This window comes from Penaeus japonicus, unplaced genomic scaffold (assembly GCF_977035675.1).
Source record: "Penaeus japonicus unplaced genomic scaffold, GWHDUDI00000001_assembly GWHDUDI00000041, whole genome shotgun sequence".
Taxonomy (NCBI): domain Eukaryota; kingdom Metazoa; phylum Arthropoda; class Malacostraca; order Decapoda; family Penaeidae; genus Penaeus; species Penaeus japonicus.
This window is the reverse complement of record NW_028234443.1, coordinates 7,895,929-7,910,442: the sequence shown is the minus strand read 5'-3', so window position 1 is coordinate 7,910,442 and position 14,514 is coordinate 7,895,929. Positions and strand designations below refer to the sequence as shown.

At 40.6% G+C, this 14,514-nt stretch overlaps 2 protein-coding genes across 53 annotated transcripts in view; one reads left to right on the top strand and one right to left on the bottom strand.

Moving 5' to 3' along the window:
- The window catches only part of Tm1 (tropomyosin 1), a 50,082-nt gene extending 44,459 nt beyond the window's left edge, over window positions 1–5,623 (top strand). For 26 of the 50 annotated variants that reach the window (XM_086534498.1, XM_043013173.2, XM_043013179.2 and 23 more), the window contains one exon: window positions 4,579–4,987. In XM_086534498.1, coding sequence (XP_086390624.1) covers window positions 4,579–4,661 — 83 coding nt within the window. In that variant the 3' untranslated portion in view covers window positions 4,662–4,987. Of the gene's footprint in view, window positions 1–2,270; window positions 2,398–3,223; window positions 4,988–5,133 lie in introns of those variants that run through there. The other 24 variants (XM_086534493.1, XM_043013178.2, XM_086534515.1 and 21 more) reach the window with 2 other exon arrangements.
- Window positions 5,624–7,064: 1,441 nt separating this feature from the next.
- MRG15 (mortality factor 4-like) overlaps window positions 7,065–14,514 on the bottom strand; it is a 25,424-nt gene continuing 17,974 nt past the window's right edge. For all 3 annotated transcript variants that reach the window (XM_086534488.1, XM_086534489.1, XM_086534490.1), the window contains 4 exons: window positions 13,429–13,622; window positions 9,604–9,776; window positions 9,245–9,329; window positions 7,065–8,472 (listed from right to left, as the gene is read on the bottom strand). In XM_086534488.1, coding sequence (XP_086390614.1) covers window positions 8,388–8,472; window positions 9,245–9,329; window positions 9,604–9,776; window positions 13,429–13,622 — 537 coding nt within the window. In that variant the 3' untranslated portion in view covers window positions 7,065–8,387. The remainder of the gene's footprint in view (window positions 8,473–9,244; window positions 9,330–9,603; window positions 9,777–13,428; window positions 13,623–14,514) is intronic.

The following is a 14,514-nucleotide window of genomic DNA, read 5'->3' as shown; positions in this document are numbered from 1 at the left end:
TAGCCGTGGTTCAGCTAGCTTGAACAGAGAAAGAAAAAGACTACTCTAGGATCTAGTCCTGTACAGTAGCCCTTTTATCCCGCTGACCGTTGATAGCCCTAGGCCTAGCAGTAGCCAGAGAAAGCCCTTAGGCTCGGCTCTTCCGTTGTGGTTGTAGTCTTGAAGAGTCTTTACTCAGACGACTATAACCGAAGTAGGAGTTCCATAGATTTTTTTTTTATCGTCTCTAAAAGAAGCATAAACCGGAAGACCTCAAGGCTTATCGTAGTTGAGGGAATCATGGACTGTAGGTCGCCGCGCCTCCCCTCGGACGCATCCCACGTCGAGGGGAAACAGGCGATGGCGGCGAAAGGTTAAAATAAAAAAAGTGTTCACCACCAGAGACTCCGAAGACCAGCAGTAATAACCACAGACTTGCAGAAACAGAACGACCGCAAACTGACCTGCTGCCCCTCCTCTTTTCATCCTGAGTTCTGAAATAGTCCCCCCCCTCTCTCCTGTTTTGATATAGATATATATATTTATTTTACGACTTAGAAAACCTCTGACCGATTGTAGTTGATAATTGAAGGGCCCACGAGAGAGCGAAGGAAGGAAAGGAGGGAGGATAGTGTCATCAATATCTTTGGCGCTACTCCTCCCTCCCTGCCTCCTCCTCCTCCTCTTCCAGCTCTTCAATGCTCTTCCCAACCCACACTCTTGATAAGCATACGCTTTCATGGATCCCTTATGACTTTTTTCAATACCCTTTAGTACAATCATAGACTCAGGAAAGTACCCCTTTTTGATCCGTAATCCGTGGGTTCAAAATCCATCCTAATCCCTGAAACATCTCGTCTCTGAGCCCATGGTGGCTTCACAACACAATTCAGTTCCATTCATGTTAGTTATTTGATAGTTTTCCACTAGTCACCCCTTCCCCTAAAAAAAAGAACAAAAAACAAAAATCAACTACCTTGCTCAGAGTGACTCCTATTAAAGCAACGATAGTTGTGCTTTTTTGTGACTGCTTAGCAAGAGACTTAGATATACCAGGGTTTGTCCTGAGTCTTTAGACTTCATAGATATATATTTTTTTCTCTCGAGCCTCTGAGCGTAGGCAATAGCTTGATGTTCTACCTATATATGTATATATTTATATATATACGTACATTAAGCCTCCACCCGAGCCGCACCGTGCAGCTTCTCAGTGCAACTCTCTTAAGTTCGCCCAGGTGACAGGTACTCTCCAGCCCTCTCTCTCTCTCACACATGGACACGCCACGAAAGAACCAATCAGTCGAGAAGTTCGAACCAGTGGACCACCTCCGTTATGGTTGCTTGTCCCTCGCGGTACAAGTTCACTACAACCGAGTACTACTACTACTACTATCCTTCTGAATACAGTTTACACTCCGTCCATTACTAGCGGTTCTCCTTGAAGAGGCTCTAGTCAACACTGCGTGCTCTTATATATATTTTTTTCTTTCTTCACTTGGTCAATGGAGAATATTAAATTCAGTATTTTAAAAGCACTATTAAGAAAAGCGTGTTGACTTGATGTCGAGACCTAGGTGAATGGACGGTGAAATCTCCACCCCAGCTCCCCCCCTTCGCCATCTGTCTCCCTGCTCTTTATAGACCTGACTTGACCTTGCTTTTTTATCATACCTAGTGACCAAACGCCCGACGTGTTGCTTTAATTACTCACCAGTGTCGTATTGGATTCGAGCGCAGCCAGTGCAATATTTCTTATTCACCAAGACGTTACAAAAGATATATATATAATCTTGTCATATTAAAATCTATATATGTATGTGTTCAGACACGTATATATCCATATTGAGAAAGAGATTCCTATTGAATGGCTAAGACTTGAGTAAATATTGAGCTGGCTGGCCGGACTTGACTCGAGTGTTCCTGCATTTACTCTTAGAGACAAACGATCCATAAGGTACAGAGTTGACAGGACGTGTGTGTAGTAACGCGTGTGCATTACATTACTTTTGGTAGCATGGAGTGTGTATTTTATTTTACATTTTAATTTGTGATTTATATATACATATACACCTATTAATTGTTGTGTTTAGTTGTAATAAGTTTGTGTTTTTGCTGTAACTTGTGTGTCTTAACACCCATTTGTGTTTATATTTTTGTTTACCTTGTATCTTAGTTTGACCACTAGATAGATATTTTAATGTAGCCCATTCAGTCACGGTTTAATTTAATTAATTTTTTTTTTGTTTGTTCATTTAACCTTGCATGTGTGTGTGTTTTTGTTTTGTTTGCAGACGATCTAGTAGCTGAGAAAGATAAGAATAGGCTGCTCCAGGCAGACATGGAAGCCACCCTACAGGACATCCAGAACATGTAGACAAAATAAGCCCAGGACACATTGGAAGAAGCAGAAAGTCACAGGTTGGCATCGTAACAACAGCGTTTCGATACGTAACCGCCTCTTTCCTTCCTCTCTTCCTCTTGGAGGGCCACACGCTTCAGTTAACACTCCTCAGAGGAACATCATTACACTTGGTTTCATTTTTGTTCTCTGGTTTTGGGTGATGGGGCACTCTATGCATACCTAATAACTGTACTTTGTCTCTACATGGCATTATTTATTCATGATTGGGGTTCAAGGGTGTTCTTGCTTTGTTCGATTTCAAGCATCAAACACACAGCTTGTACTAATGTCAGAATACATGGGTGTATATATATATCTCAACTTGTACACATACAGTAAATATGAAAATGCCCGTAAGCTCAAAATCCTAGTCATATACCCAAAAACAACAACAACAACGGATGCCATTATATAATTTTAAACTTGGGAAATGAATCTTGGTCAGAAAGAAATATACAAACATACGGATTTTAATGGTTAAAAAAAGAAAAAAGAAAAACATTGAGGGGAACCGTTCTGGCACTAGATGACTGTACAGCATGTTGGTAACATGTTTTCATCAGGATAATCCGCCAGTGCTGTAGGCTAATAGTTCAAGCCGGGGTTATCCTGAGAATGCATTACTTGTGTGTGAGTAACTAGAGTATCGAACTAATAATCCAGAAAGGTGCTAACAATAATGTGTTGCGATTCTCAACTTCGACCGCGGGGGGTGGGGATGGGGTTGTGGGGGTTGCACAGATGGGACAAGCCCCACCCCACGGTCTCGTTGAGAATCGTAAGTGTTTTCACAGTCGTCCTTTTCCAAACTAACCAGTCTCTCTCCCGCTCTCTCCCTTGCAGACGAACTTGTCATTCAGAAGGAGAAGTACAAGTCCATTACCGACGAACTGGACCAGACCTTCACCGAAATGTCTGGCTATTGAGCTCTCCACCCTGACGACTACTAAACTACTACTACTACCACCACTACTACTACCACCACCACTTCTACTACTACTACTACTACTTGTCCATAACTTTTCCGATCTCCTCCATGACCACCACTACTACTACTACTACTATTACTACTACTACTACCACCACCACCACAATAGTTGCTCTCCCTTCTTTTGTTTTGTTCTTCCCTTCCGCCCCCGACCTCCCGCCGCTAGTCGGTTAGTCGGCAAGAGGGAGAAAGAAGGTGGAGGAGGAGGAAGAGGAAGAGGATCGCCTTCGTCAGCGTCAGGGCCGACTCGTGCACTTCCCCTTCCTTCCTTCCCCCCTCCCCATCCCCCACCCCATTCCCCAACCCCCAACCCCTACTAGACTGCCGCCTTCTACCCCCCCACGACCCCCCTCGACGGCTGGCAGACTTGAGAGGAGACCTTACAATGAGTCATGGTGCAGCCGCAGGACACCATCAGGATCGCGAGCTCGCATGGCAGAGGAGGAGATAGAGGAGGAGGAGGAGAAGAAGACTAGAAGGTGTTACCATTGCAACTCCTTCCTCTCTGCCAGTGCAGTGGCGGTCCTGATGATGCTCCTGCTGGCCTTTCGGATATATTTATAGTATACTCTCTCTCTCCCTCCGGCCTCCAGGTGCGCCCTCCGTCAGGAGCAAAGTCCTGGCGGGGTTAGAAGGCGGGCATTGTCTCGGTGCAAGGGCGTGGCCGCACCTCCCCCTTTCTCCCTCTCCTTCCATCAGTCCGCTGTGTCGGAGGCCTGGCTGCCTCTTGTTATAATACTGCCATCTACCGGTCTTTTATGGAACTTGTTTGCTTATTGTTGTAACGGCTTAAAACACACGTAACTTTGTACAGCTGTTCAACAAGTAGGCTCTCACTTTGTGGATAACATGTACAATTAGTATAAATTTTTTTATTTGATTCGATGCTAATGTAAATATTGAGAAAGTGGGTAGGTGTGTTAACTTTGTGTCCGGAGAGAGTGAACCTGTGGGTGGAGGCGTCCCCTTTCTCTCCCAGTTCGACCACGAGTAGCGAGCTCTCGGCTACTACTAGGACGTCGTCGTCCTTCTTGGTCAGGGATTGCTAGTAGATTGTGTAATCACGCGCGGCGGCGGCGGCGGCTGCTTCGGCGCCCAACTCTCCTCAACAACTTCTCTTCTCACCTCAGTCGCCTTCAGCTTCTGGGAACTAACTCTTTTTTTTTTGGCCGTGTTAATTGACCTGTGTTTGTTAATCTCTACTTTGCAGACGAACTGGTTAACGAAAAGGAGAAGTACAAGTCCATTACCGACGAGCTGGACCAGACTTTCAGCGAACTGTCTGGCTACTAAACACTCTCTGCTCCAAACTGTTCTGCCATCTCTCTTCCTATGCCCTCAGCTGGCCTGTAACCTATTTTTCATAAGCTTATGTCATTCAGTTTATAAGAATCTTTTTACTTTTCCTTCTTTTTATGTGTTGCATTTGACCTTCGATTGAGTCAATATCATCACTAAATCATTCGATAACGTTGGTGAAGTCTGCCATATAGGTAATTTTAATGTTATTAAAAGGTAATCTTTATTCAGGAACCTAGATTTTGAAGTTCATTTCAAAAGGACAGGTTTCATGTATTCTATGGCTTAATAACATAAAGAAATAAATATTTATTATCAAATGAATTTGTTTTGTTGTTTACGCTGTTATCCCGACACGACCATGACCAACGATGAAGCGAGTGGCAGTAAGATGAGCCTAGGACCACTGCTGCTGCCACCGTCAGCCGGTGGACTGCCTGTAAAATATCTCACCCATCTGTTACAGATGAACTTGTTAATGAAAAAGAAAAATATAAGAACATTGCGGATGAGATGGACCAGGCGTTCTCAGAATTATCAGGATTCTAAATGTGGCACACTGGTGGGCGCTAACACGGTGCTTGGACGGGCGTCCGTGTCAGCGGATGTGTGGGTGGAGGCCACTACTCCGCCCACACCCGCAGCACGATCACGCCCCTGCGGACTGACTTGACTGACGGCCGAGACGCGCCCCACACCAACACCACCATCACCACCACCACTACCACCACCACCTCCAATCATCACCGCCTGGCCCGCCACGCTAACGTCCGCCGTGTAATGGCCGAGTCCCGGGGCTCCGGAGGTCCAGGGTGGCCCTCGACGGCAGTTCCTGAGCGGGGCTGCTCTCGTGCGCCGCGCTCGAGCTCCGGGATCCAAGGGGCGCCGAGCCTCGCCAAGGCTCCCCCGTTCTCTCGCGGAGCGGGGCGCCTTGCTGGGGTTCCTCGCCCTGGGAGTCGGCCCACGTCTCTCTTGCTCTGTTGCCGTATGTAAGGGTGTGCATAGGTTCACCTTCTTCAACTCGAGTTGCAATCAGTCCTTTTATGCGTCATGCATTTACAATATATGAATTATCAATAATATATAAGTTAATAATATTATTCAACTTTTAAATCTGGATCTTATACTTACAGAATGATTGTACACTGTTTGTTTAACGTGTAATAAATTTTGTAAACAAAAAATGTATTTCAATGGTTCCCTCTTTTTGAATGCACTCTGTCCCCGAGTGTGTTCTCTGAATTGCATGAAAGATTTCTTTCATAGTCAAATAACATTACTGGAAAAAGAAAACAATTTCCAACAGTACTGTAGACCAATATTCAATCCAAATTCTGCTTGTGAGATTAATGTATTGCTCTTTAATTAAGTAATTTTAATGTTTGGCATTAAGAGAATTTGCTTGTGGAAAATTCAACATGAAATGAAAGATGCAAGTGGGAAGTCACTATGTTCATTTTCAATGATTTGCTTTACTACTATGTGGTTGAAAATTATGTAAATAATTGCAATATGACAATGTCAATTTTGGTTAAATTATAGAATCCACTCGATTTTACTTGCCAAAAAAATATAAATAGACAACGAAATAAAAAGAATCAACAATGATGAGAGCAACCATTTCAGACAGACAGGGTAGCCTGTCCCAGTACAGTAGAGAGCATTTAGCTCTGGATAATTTTCCTTATTCCTTTCTATTGTTTATAATAGCCTTATACATTTCAAACATTGCCATGCAAAAATCTGCATCTCTCAATCAAAACTTCATATTAACTGATTATTGACATAGCACAGATGTGTGAATAGTTGGCTTTAAGAATGTCAAGACCTATCTTAGTGGATGTCATTCCTCTATTTTTGAGTGCACTTAGCATAGGCTGACCTGGTAGTTGCTGATAATTCCTAATTAATAATCGATCTTATCATGGGTCTTTTCTCCTTAATAGTTTGTTCAAACATCTCGGGCCACTTGACAGCTTCACAAGCAATGCCAAATACGAATATAAATAAGCATTAGCAAAGTAATATACAAAACAAAGAAAAAAAGCATAACAGATATTCAAGGCTTTGCTATCATATGTGTGAGGGTTGGGTCTGCAAAGCTTCATTAGGGGATTTATGATCAAAAGTTAGTTTTTTATCAATTGTTGATAGACTTGAATTTCCTGAAATATTAAAATAAATAACTAGTCCTTATATACTTGTGAAAAAATATATATTTATCTATGAAACCTATATATATCAGTAAATCAATATATGCTCACAGCTAGATGAGAGCTTTGAAATTAGTGAGTAACAACCATCTGCTAATCAAGTACATTAATTTTAAGATAACACCGATACGCACTGTACTAAATACTTAAACCTAAAATTGCTGGATACTGAAGTCAAGCCAAACAATAGATCTACATTTTATTGAAAAAAGGCTTTAAAAAATCACATCCATCACAATACCACCAAGAAAGTAGTATTGACTTTCAGTAGGAAAAACCTAGCTGCTACACATGATAATTTACAACAGTTCTGTTTCTTCCTGCCAAATGCTTGTGCACACCAATTTGTACAATGTTAGCTGTACAGACATATGTACAACCATATAATATATATCAACACTAAGTGCTCAAATAAAGCATAAATAAGTGAAGTATTGACAGCTATATATTTTTGTACAGGTGTGACATTCTCCGCAGAAAAAAAAACAATAATACACGAACTCTTCCTTACTCGCAAACAAAGCAGGAATGTTTTAGGATACTTAATTAAAATGAAGGGTTCCAGAAGCAGAACTTTGAAAGTTCACTTGAAATCTTACCAATAAACTTTCTCTGTATTTTAGCACATAATATGTATGGTAATACTCCATATTACCAATTCCAACAAAAAAGTTGAAAATATCTTTACATAAAATGAGAAGAAGAAAAAATTCCATCTCTTGGAATTTGAAACCTTAAAAAAAAAAAAAAAAAAAAAAAAACTTTTATTATGCCATATCTGGATCTGACCACCAAGCGTTGATATCTCCTCGCTTTAATTAATTATCTGTCCTCAAAGTACCACAAACTGCAAAATACTTTGTATGCATATGAACGATATGTACCTTTCCATGGGTAACACTTCAACATAACTGGAATGTATAATTCACACTTTGTGGAACTATGAATACAGGAGACAGTATAATAAAACTTTATTATTACCAACAATAACTCTTTTCCAAACTTCCAGGTACTGTGAAGGGCTTATTGGAGTAAGCACAAAAAAAAATTGCCTCTAGCAGCCATATTCTTGTACTTCATTACTAGAACGGAGTTAATCATATATTCTAAACGTAAAGTAATTACATTTGCAGTGTCTACACCGAGTTATTATTATTTTTTTGTTTTTGTTTTTGCTTTTGGGGTGGGGTCTATAACATCACAAGATTTTCTGTTATGTTTATTTTATATAAAAAAAAGAAAAAGAAAAGAAAAGCTTAAGTATATCATCATGGTACAGAGAAACAACAAGCCAGCAAGTTCTTTTTCAAGGAACAACACACTGGATTTCTCTTCCCACTTTCTTACAGTCCATGTCCCTCAAACTGAACCTCTCCTACAGGAATCTAATTCTTCCTCGTGGAATCGTGTATAAAAAGGACTACTTTCACCTTTCTCGCACGTTTCAATTTCACTGAGATTATCCCCATTATTCGTAGGTCGAGCCGGCTTAAGGTCAAACTTCGGTTCACATGGCTTTACGTTGGTATTCCGGCGGTGCGACTCCGTAGTCCTGAATGCTGTAGTAGGTCTCCATGTTTTTCACCATAAATCTGGAATGCGGAAACGGGTGGAATATTCTGGAATTTTCTTGTTAGGCAGAAATCTAAGACAGAGAAGTAGAAAAGGGGATTTTTTTCCAACCTTCATATTCTTAATTGATTTTATTAAGTCAACAATTAAACGATAAATCAGATAACAAAATAAAAGCTGCCGTGCAAAACTTGCCGCGCCTCAGAATTATATTACAGAAATCAATTCATGATATGGAACTTCCTGAATTACGATAGAATATAAACAACAACCTTCCAAATATGACTAATAACTACAAGTCAAAAAAGCACAACCATAAGAAAAAAGTAAACATGAAAACATGTGACAACTATTCACTTCAATATCTACAAATAATTCTACAATAACAAATAGCATAAATAAAACAAGATCTCGATGGTAGACCGTGGCTAAAACTTCAACTTATCAGTGTTCTTCACTTTCATTACAACACAGTTAAGGTTCATGTATCACCCTCACACCCTACTGGACAGTATTGCACATTTATCAATAGTTTTTACACCTTTCTTTATCTGATATGAAATACCTTTTTTGGGGTTACCTACCTAGTCTACTAATGCATTTCTTTTTTCTTTTTTTTATGTAATATTTCTCTATTTTATATCACTATCCTTTTTATTGAGATGCAGTGACAAACTAGCTCGAGCCCCACTACACGACTGTGACCTGTCTTTGAAGAAACCGAATCTAGAACAATCAAGGCACCACACCCTAGATCAGAAAAAATATATATATATAAATCTGTAAACTTACCTCAAAAAGTCCTGCAAATGGAAATTGAGCAGAGTAATACTTTTCTCGTCCAGCTGCGTATACGCCAGCATCTGACCCAGTCGAACTGAATAGGGGGATGAGTAATATTTCTATTAGTATTAGAACTAAAAAAAATAATAATAATATCAATAACAACAACAACAACAACAACAACAATAATAATAATAATAATAATAATAACAATAATATTAATAATAATAATTTCATGCTCATTATCAATGATTTTAGTTGGATTATCTAAATACATGAAACCTAGACAAGTTTTGTAATCAGAGTTACTTGAGGAAAATCTTTGATAAAGTCAACTCAACTCCCTCCAAACTTTTCAATCAACTTACCAAATAATCTAATAAGGTGAATGAACCCATAAATGTCACTGGCTTGTTTATCTTTGTGTTCCTGGAGAATGTCTGCGTACTGCGGCCGCTCGAACTTGTACAACAGCTGGGTGCCGAGCATGACGTTGAAGTACTCTCTCAAGCCCGCAACAACCTCCTGGACGGCACTCTCCCTACAGGCAAAAAAGAAGAAAATTGGTTGGAATTTTGATCTTGGTATTTGACAGGATTGGAAAGAAAGACTGAGGGGGGGAGGGAGAGGGGGAGGGAGAGGGAGAGGGAGAGGGAGAGGGGGAGGGGGAGAGGGAGGGAGAGGGAGAGGGAGAGGGAGAGGGAGAGAGAGAGAGAGAGAGAGAGAGAGAGAGAGAGAGAGAGAGAGAGAGAGAGAGAGAGAGAGAGAGAGAGAGAGAGAGAGAGAGAGAGAGAGAGAGGGAGGGAGGGAGGGAGGGAGGGAGGGAGGGAGGGAGGGAGGGAGGGAGGGAGGGAGGGAGGGAGAGAGGGGGAGAGGGAGAGAGGGAGAGGGGGAGAGAGGGAGAGGGAGAGGGAGAGGGAGAGGGAGAGGGAGAGGGAGAGAGAGAGAGGGAGGGGGAGGGAGAGAGGGAGAGAGGGAGAGGGAGAGGTAGGGGGGTGGACGACAGTGTGCATGCATGGGGGCTCATTTGCGTGGTATGAGTGTGCATGTACGTGCAATACACTATGAGTGGAGGGTGGTGCATATATCACTGTGTTACATGTACAATAGGGTACATTAAGGTACTTCAAAAAATCCTTCTGCATGAAATATAAATATGGCACTGAGAACTAAGGAACATCTTTGTATCGCTTAACCCATTGGCTGCGGTTTTAATAAAATATGTATAATCATGTGGCGGGTTTACGCTGTATGGTACGGTGCCATCCACGTTTACGACAGATGCTGCCTTGACAGCAAATCATGCCATCCGCTATCAATGGGTTAATAAGGGCCAGTTTCAAAACTTAAATGAAAAAAATTCATTATAACCATATCCAATTTTCTTTATCTACTTTCACACAGTGATAACCTGATTCTATGGCTTTTTCACAAACATTTTCAAGTGTGACAAAAGCTTACATTAGACTTTTATCAGGTTCCTAATATTGATTTCCACAATTTTTTAGAACATGCAACATTGTACACTTTGTTAACCCCTCTGGACGGGTGGTACACTACAGTACCGCTCATTCAAGGGCCCGGTGGCCGGGTGACACCATATGGTGCCAGTCATTTAATTGATTTAGGCCTAAGTGTTCGAAAGCCCCGGCATTGTGACATGCAAGGCTGGAATGCCCCTGTCGTGAGTGGGTTAAAAGCATCTGTAACAAATCCCCATAAACATTTGCTGACATTACCATTCCTTTCCTGATGTCTATAAACCCATTCGTGCCAGATGACGTGCTGACACGTTTTGTGGTTTTTGGGTCAGATGCCGGTAACAAGATTTTTGGTCAAGGCCCCAAGCAGACAGCCCTGGTTCTTGGCTAGAGCGCCTGAGAATCCCGAGGCGTTAGGCTTATGTGTTCAAAAACCGCAGCATTCTGGCCATTCGGAACCGGAATTGCCCTGGCGTGAATGAGTTAAGTGCCACAATAAGCATCCAAATTTTTCATATTTCCATCTACCCAAATCCCACATGTAGAGTCCAGTCTGCATGACCTAGGACAACCTTACTAATGCAGCCCTTAACCCATTCACGACGGGGCTATTTCGGCTCTAAATGGTCGAAATGCCGGGATATTCAAACACATAAGCCTAACGCCTCGGGATTCTCGGCTGCACTAGCCACGAGCGACCGCTGTACGCCTGATCACCCTGTGCACCGGCCTTGACTAAATATCTTGTCATCGGCATCTGCCCAAAAACCACTAAACATAACAGCAAGTCAACCAGCGTGAATGGGTTAAACCCCTTGTTCAAATGCTATTGTGGTTTCCTTATGAAAACCTTAACCTGCTCTTAACCCATTAACGACGGATGACGTGTTTTTTTGTCATACATGACGCAGGACCTCTTGCCTGACAATGGGCGTCATGGCGTTTGGGGATTCTGGATCACTATGTTATTTTATTGTACTATAAGTAATGAGTGAGTGGTGTTGACAATTGCAGTCATAATTATTATAACTGCCGTAATAATAAGCAAAATGGTTTTCAACTCACTTACAAAACCTAGATGGCACCACTTTCTTCTAGCACCAGCAGGAGAGAGAGCCTTGAATGGCACCCATCTACGGTCTCTAGCAAGCACTATCTCTATAAAGGGATGGCACATAGCAAGTTGCCGACCTCTTGCTCTAAAGTACCGCAGATGAAAGATGTGCAGGCAGAAAGAGAGGAGGAATGTGAGTCACACCATGCCCAATGCATACAATGTGACCCTATGCCAGTATGGATGCCTTTTATTGTGGCACTCACAGTCAAAAGCACAAGTTTCCTTCCTCTTCCCAACCTCTTCATTTTGGATGGTTATAAGTTTCGTGTTTGTTCGTGACAGCACAGAAATACGAAAAAATAAAGCTGTTTTTTTGTCCCCCCTAAAACAGTAATACTTCTATCACATTGAGTGTAAAGAAAAAAAATGAGTTGATATGGATCCTGAACTACAATTTTAGTCAACTGCAGAGTTGATGGAGCCTGTGATATGACAGATATAAATTTCTAAAAATAGTAAAACACAAAAAACAAAACACAAAAATGTCTCTAGCTCTACAATGAGTGACTAAAAGGGAGTGGGAAAAATCAAATTATGTTGCAGAAGCTGCCTCGATCAGAAATAAAACTCATCCTGGAGCCTGTGTAAGCAAATCTATCCCCCGTCGGCAATGGGTTAAGATCTGTGCATGTAGGAAAATGCCCATATGGGAATTACTTTATGTAATTTAGTCAATCATGGCAAGCGTTCAACGCAGGAGTTGTGACCCACAAATTACGAAAGAATTTGGTAATCTAAGGAGACTCTCACCAAGACCACTACAAAAAAAAAAAACATTATTCCATGATATAATACTATAAAAAACCTTGCTAATCTCACAATAAAAGCACTGGCAAGAGCCATTTCAGATTTGCAATACCTGCTTTCAAATCTATGCCAAAATTGGGAGTCCCAATATGATTTTGGAAAGGCATACATTTCTACCATAATCAATGCCCTATATAATGCAGATGAGGTCTTTTTTTGACCCCTATAAACCATGAAAAGCTACTGAAGATTGACCTTGAATAAGGATAAATAAATGAACCTGATCAATCTCGTGTGCCTTAGAGCTTCAGGGCATATGAGATGTAAACAGAAAGTGAACTGTTTAGTTCAATATCAATGCTTCTGTGGCAGGGTTCACTTCTCCCCTGTGATCAGAGTTCTTGGCTGTGAAATGGCTGAACTAGGTGAATTGTGCAATGTAGAAGAGTTGCTTATTACCCATATTTGATGCCTTCAGGGGTAACAACATAATAAAATAAGGGCTAATAACGGCTATCAAACAGTCTCATGAGGTAAGAAAAAAAATCACCATGATAATAATCATAATAGTAATAATCATAATAATGAAAAAAAAGAATAATAACAATAATACTAATACTGATATTGATATTGACGATGATGATGACTGATGATGTTGATTGTCATTATTATGATCATAGTGTATCACAATTTTAATAATTCCGAGCAATATCATTATCATCATCATAATCATCAATATTATCATAATCATTATCATATCTATTATCATTTTCATCAATATAATCATCATCATCATCATTAACATTATTGTACAAAGAAAATCACAGGTTCAAAAATACGAAACTTACTTATTTGGCGTGATGCTCTTCGTGCTAGTTTTGGCCTTGATATAGTCGGCTAGGATAGTGTCGACAGTGACCCTCGCCGGGACGACAGGCAGTTTGCGCTGCCTATTGATCAGGTCCCAATCATCCACCAGCGCGGGCTTGAGCTCGTCGGGAAGCTTGACTCGCACTTCTACCGAGGTCATGAACTGCTCCTCCTGGTTGGGTTGTAAGATGGATATATTGGCAAAATGTTCTTGTGGTGCTGGAAAGAGGTCTACTTGTGAAAGGTGAAATTACCACTATAAAGGATGGTAACGATGAGATTCAAATTTGCATCGAGTACAGATATCTAATGGTAAAGAAGAATGCAAGAACATTCCGTCTGGAGTAGACATCTACGAGAGATAAAAATAAAGGTGTGTATTTTGGTGACAATAATAATAAGACTATAAAATTCCAACTGAGTATGCAGAACTATCACTAAAATTATAATAATAATTAGTAATAATAAAGATGGTATCAAATCTAATTGAGTGCAAGCTGTTATATGACCTCTGACGCTAGTTTCCTTTAGCATCTAAACACCTTTCTTAGAAAATATTTGTTCCTTAATCCTAAAGTCATGAGTGCAATATATCATTCATTCATTAACTTATATCACAAAAAATGGTTAAGAGACTCTCTTTTTATATAGCTTAGTTCTTAAATCATAATCAAGAGTAAAAACAATGGTATCAATAACAGCAACAATTAGTATGATCATAATAATAACTACCAGGTAGAAGTATATTTGTATATATCAAAAATATGTTATGTGTTAATCTAATTAAAGATCCCTTTTTGGTACAACAACGGATCATAAACGCATAAAGCAGCCTCCTTTTTCCTGTGTACATCAACCATTTGTACAACACGACTGCTGTTTGCTCTAATCAACAGCTTTAACAGCTTTATAGTTCTTTTTTTTTTTTTTTTCATATAAGAAATCAAGTATATCCTCTCATTCAACATACAGATTCTAGCAAAAGAGTTCAATCTTCTTTGAGCAAAGTTTCTCAAAAGGAGGATCATGGATCGTCACTGTTAGAGACGGGGCACTTTGTTCTA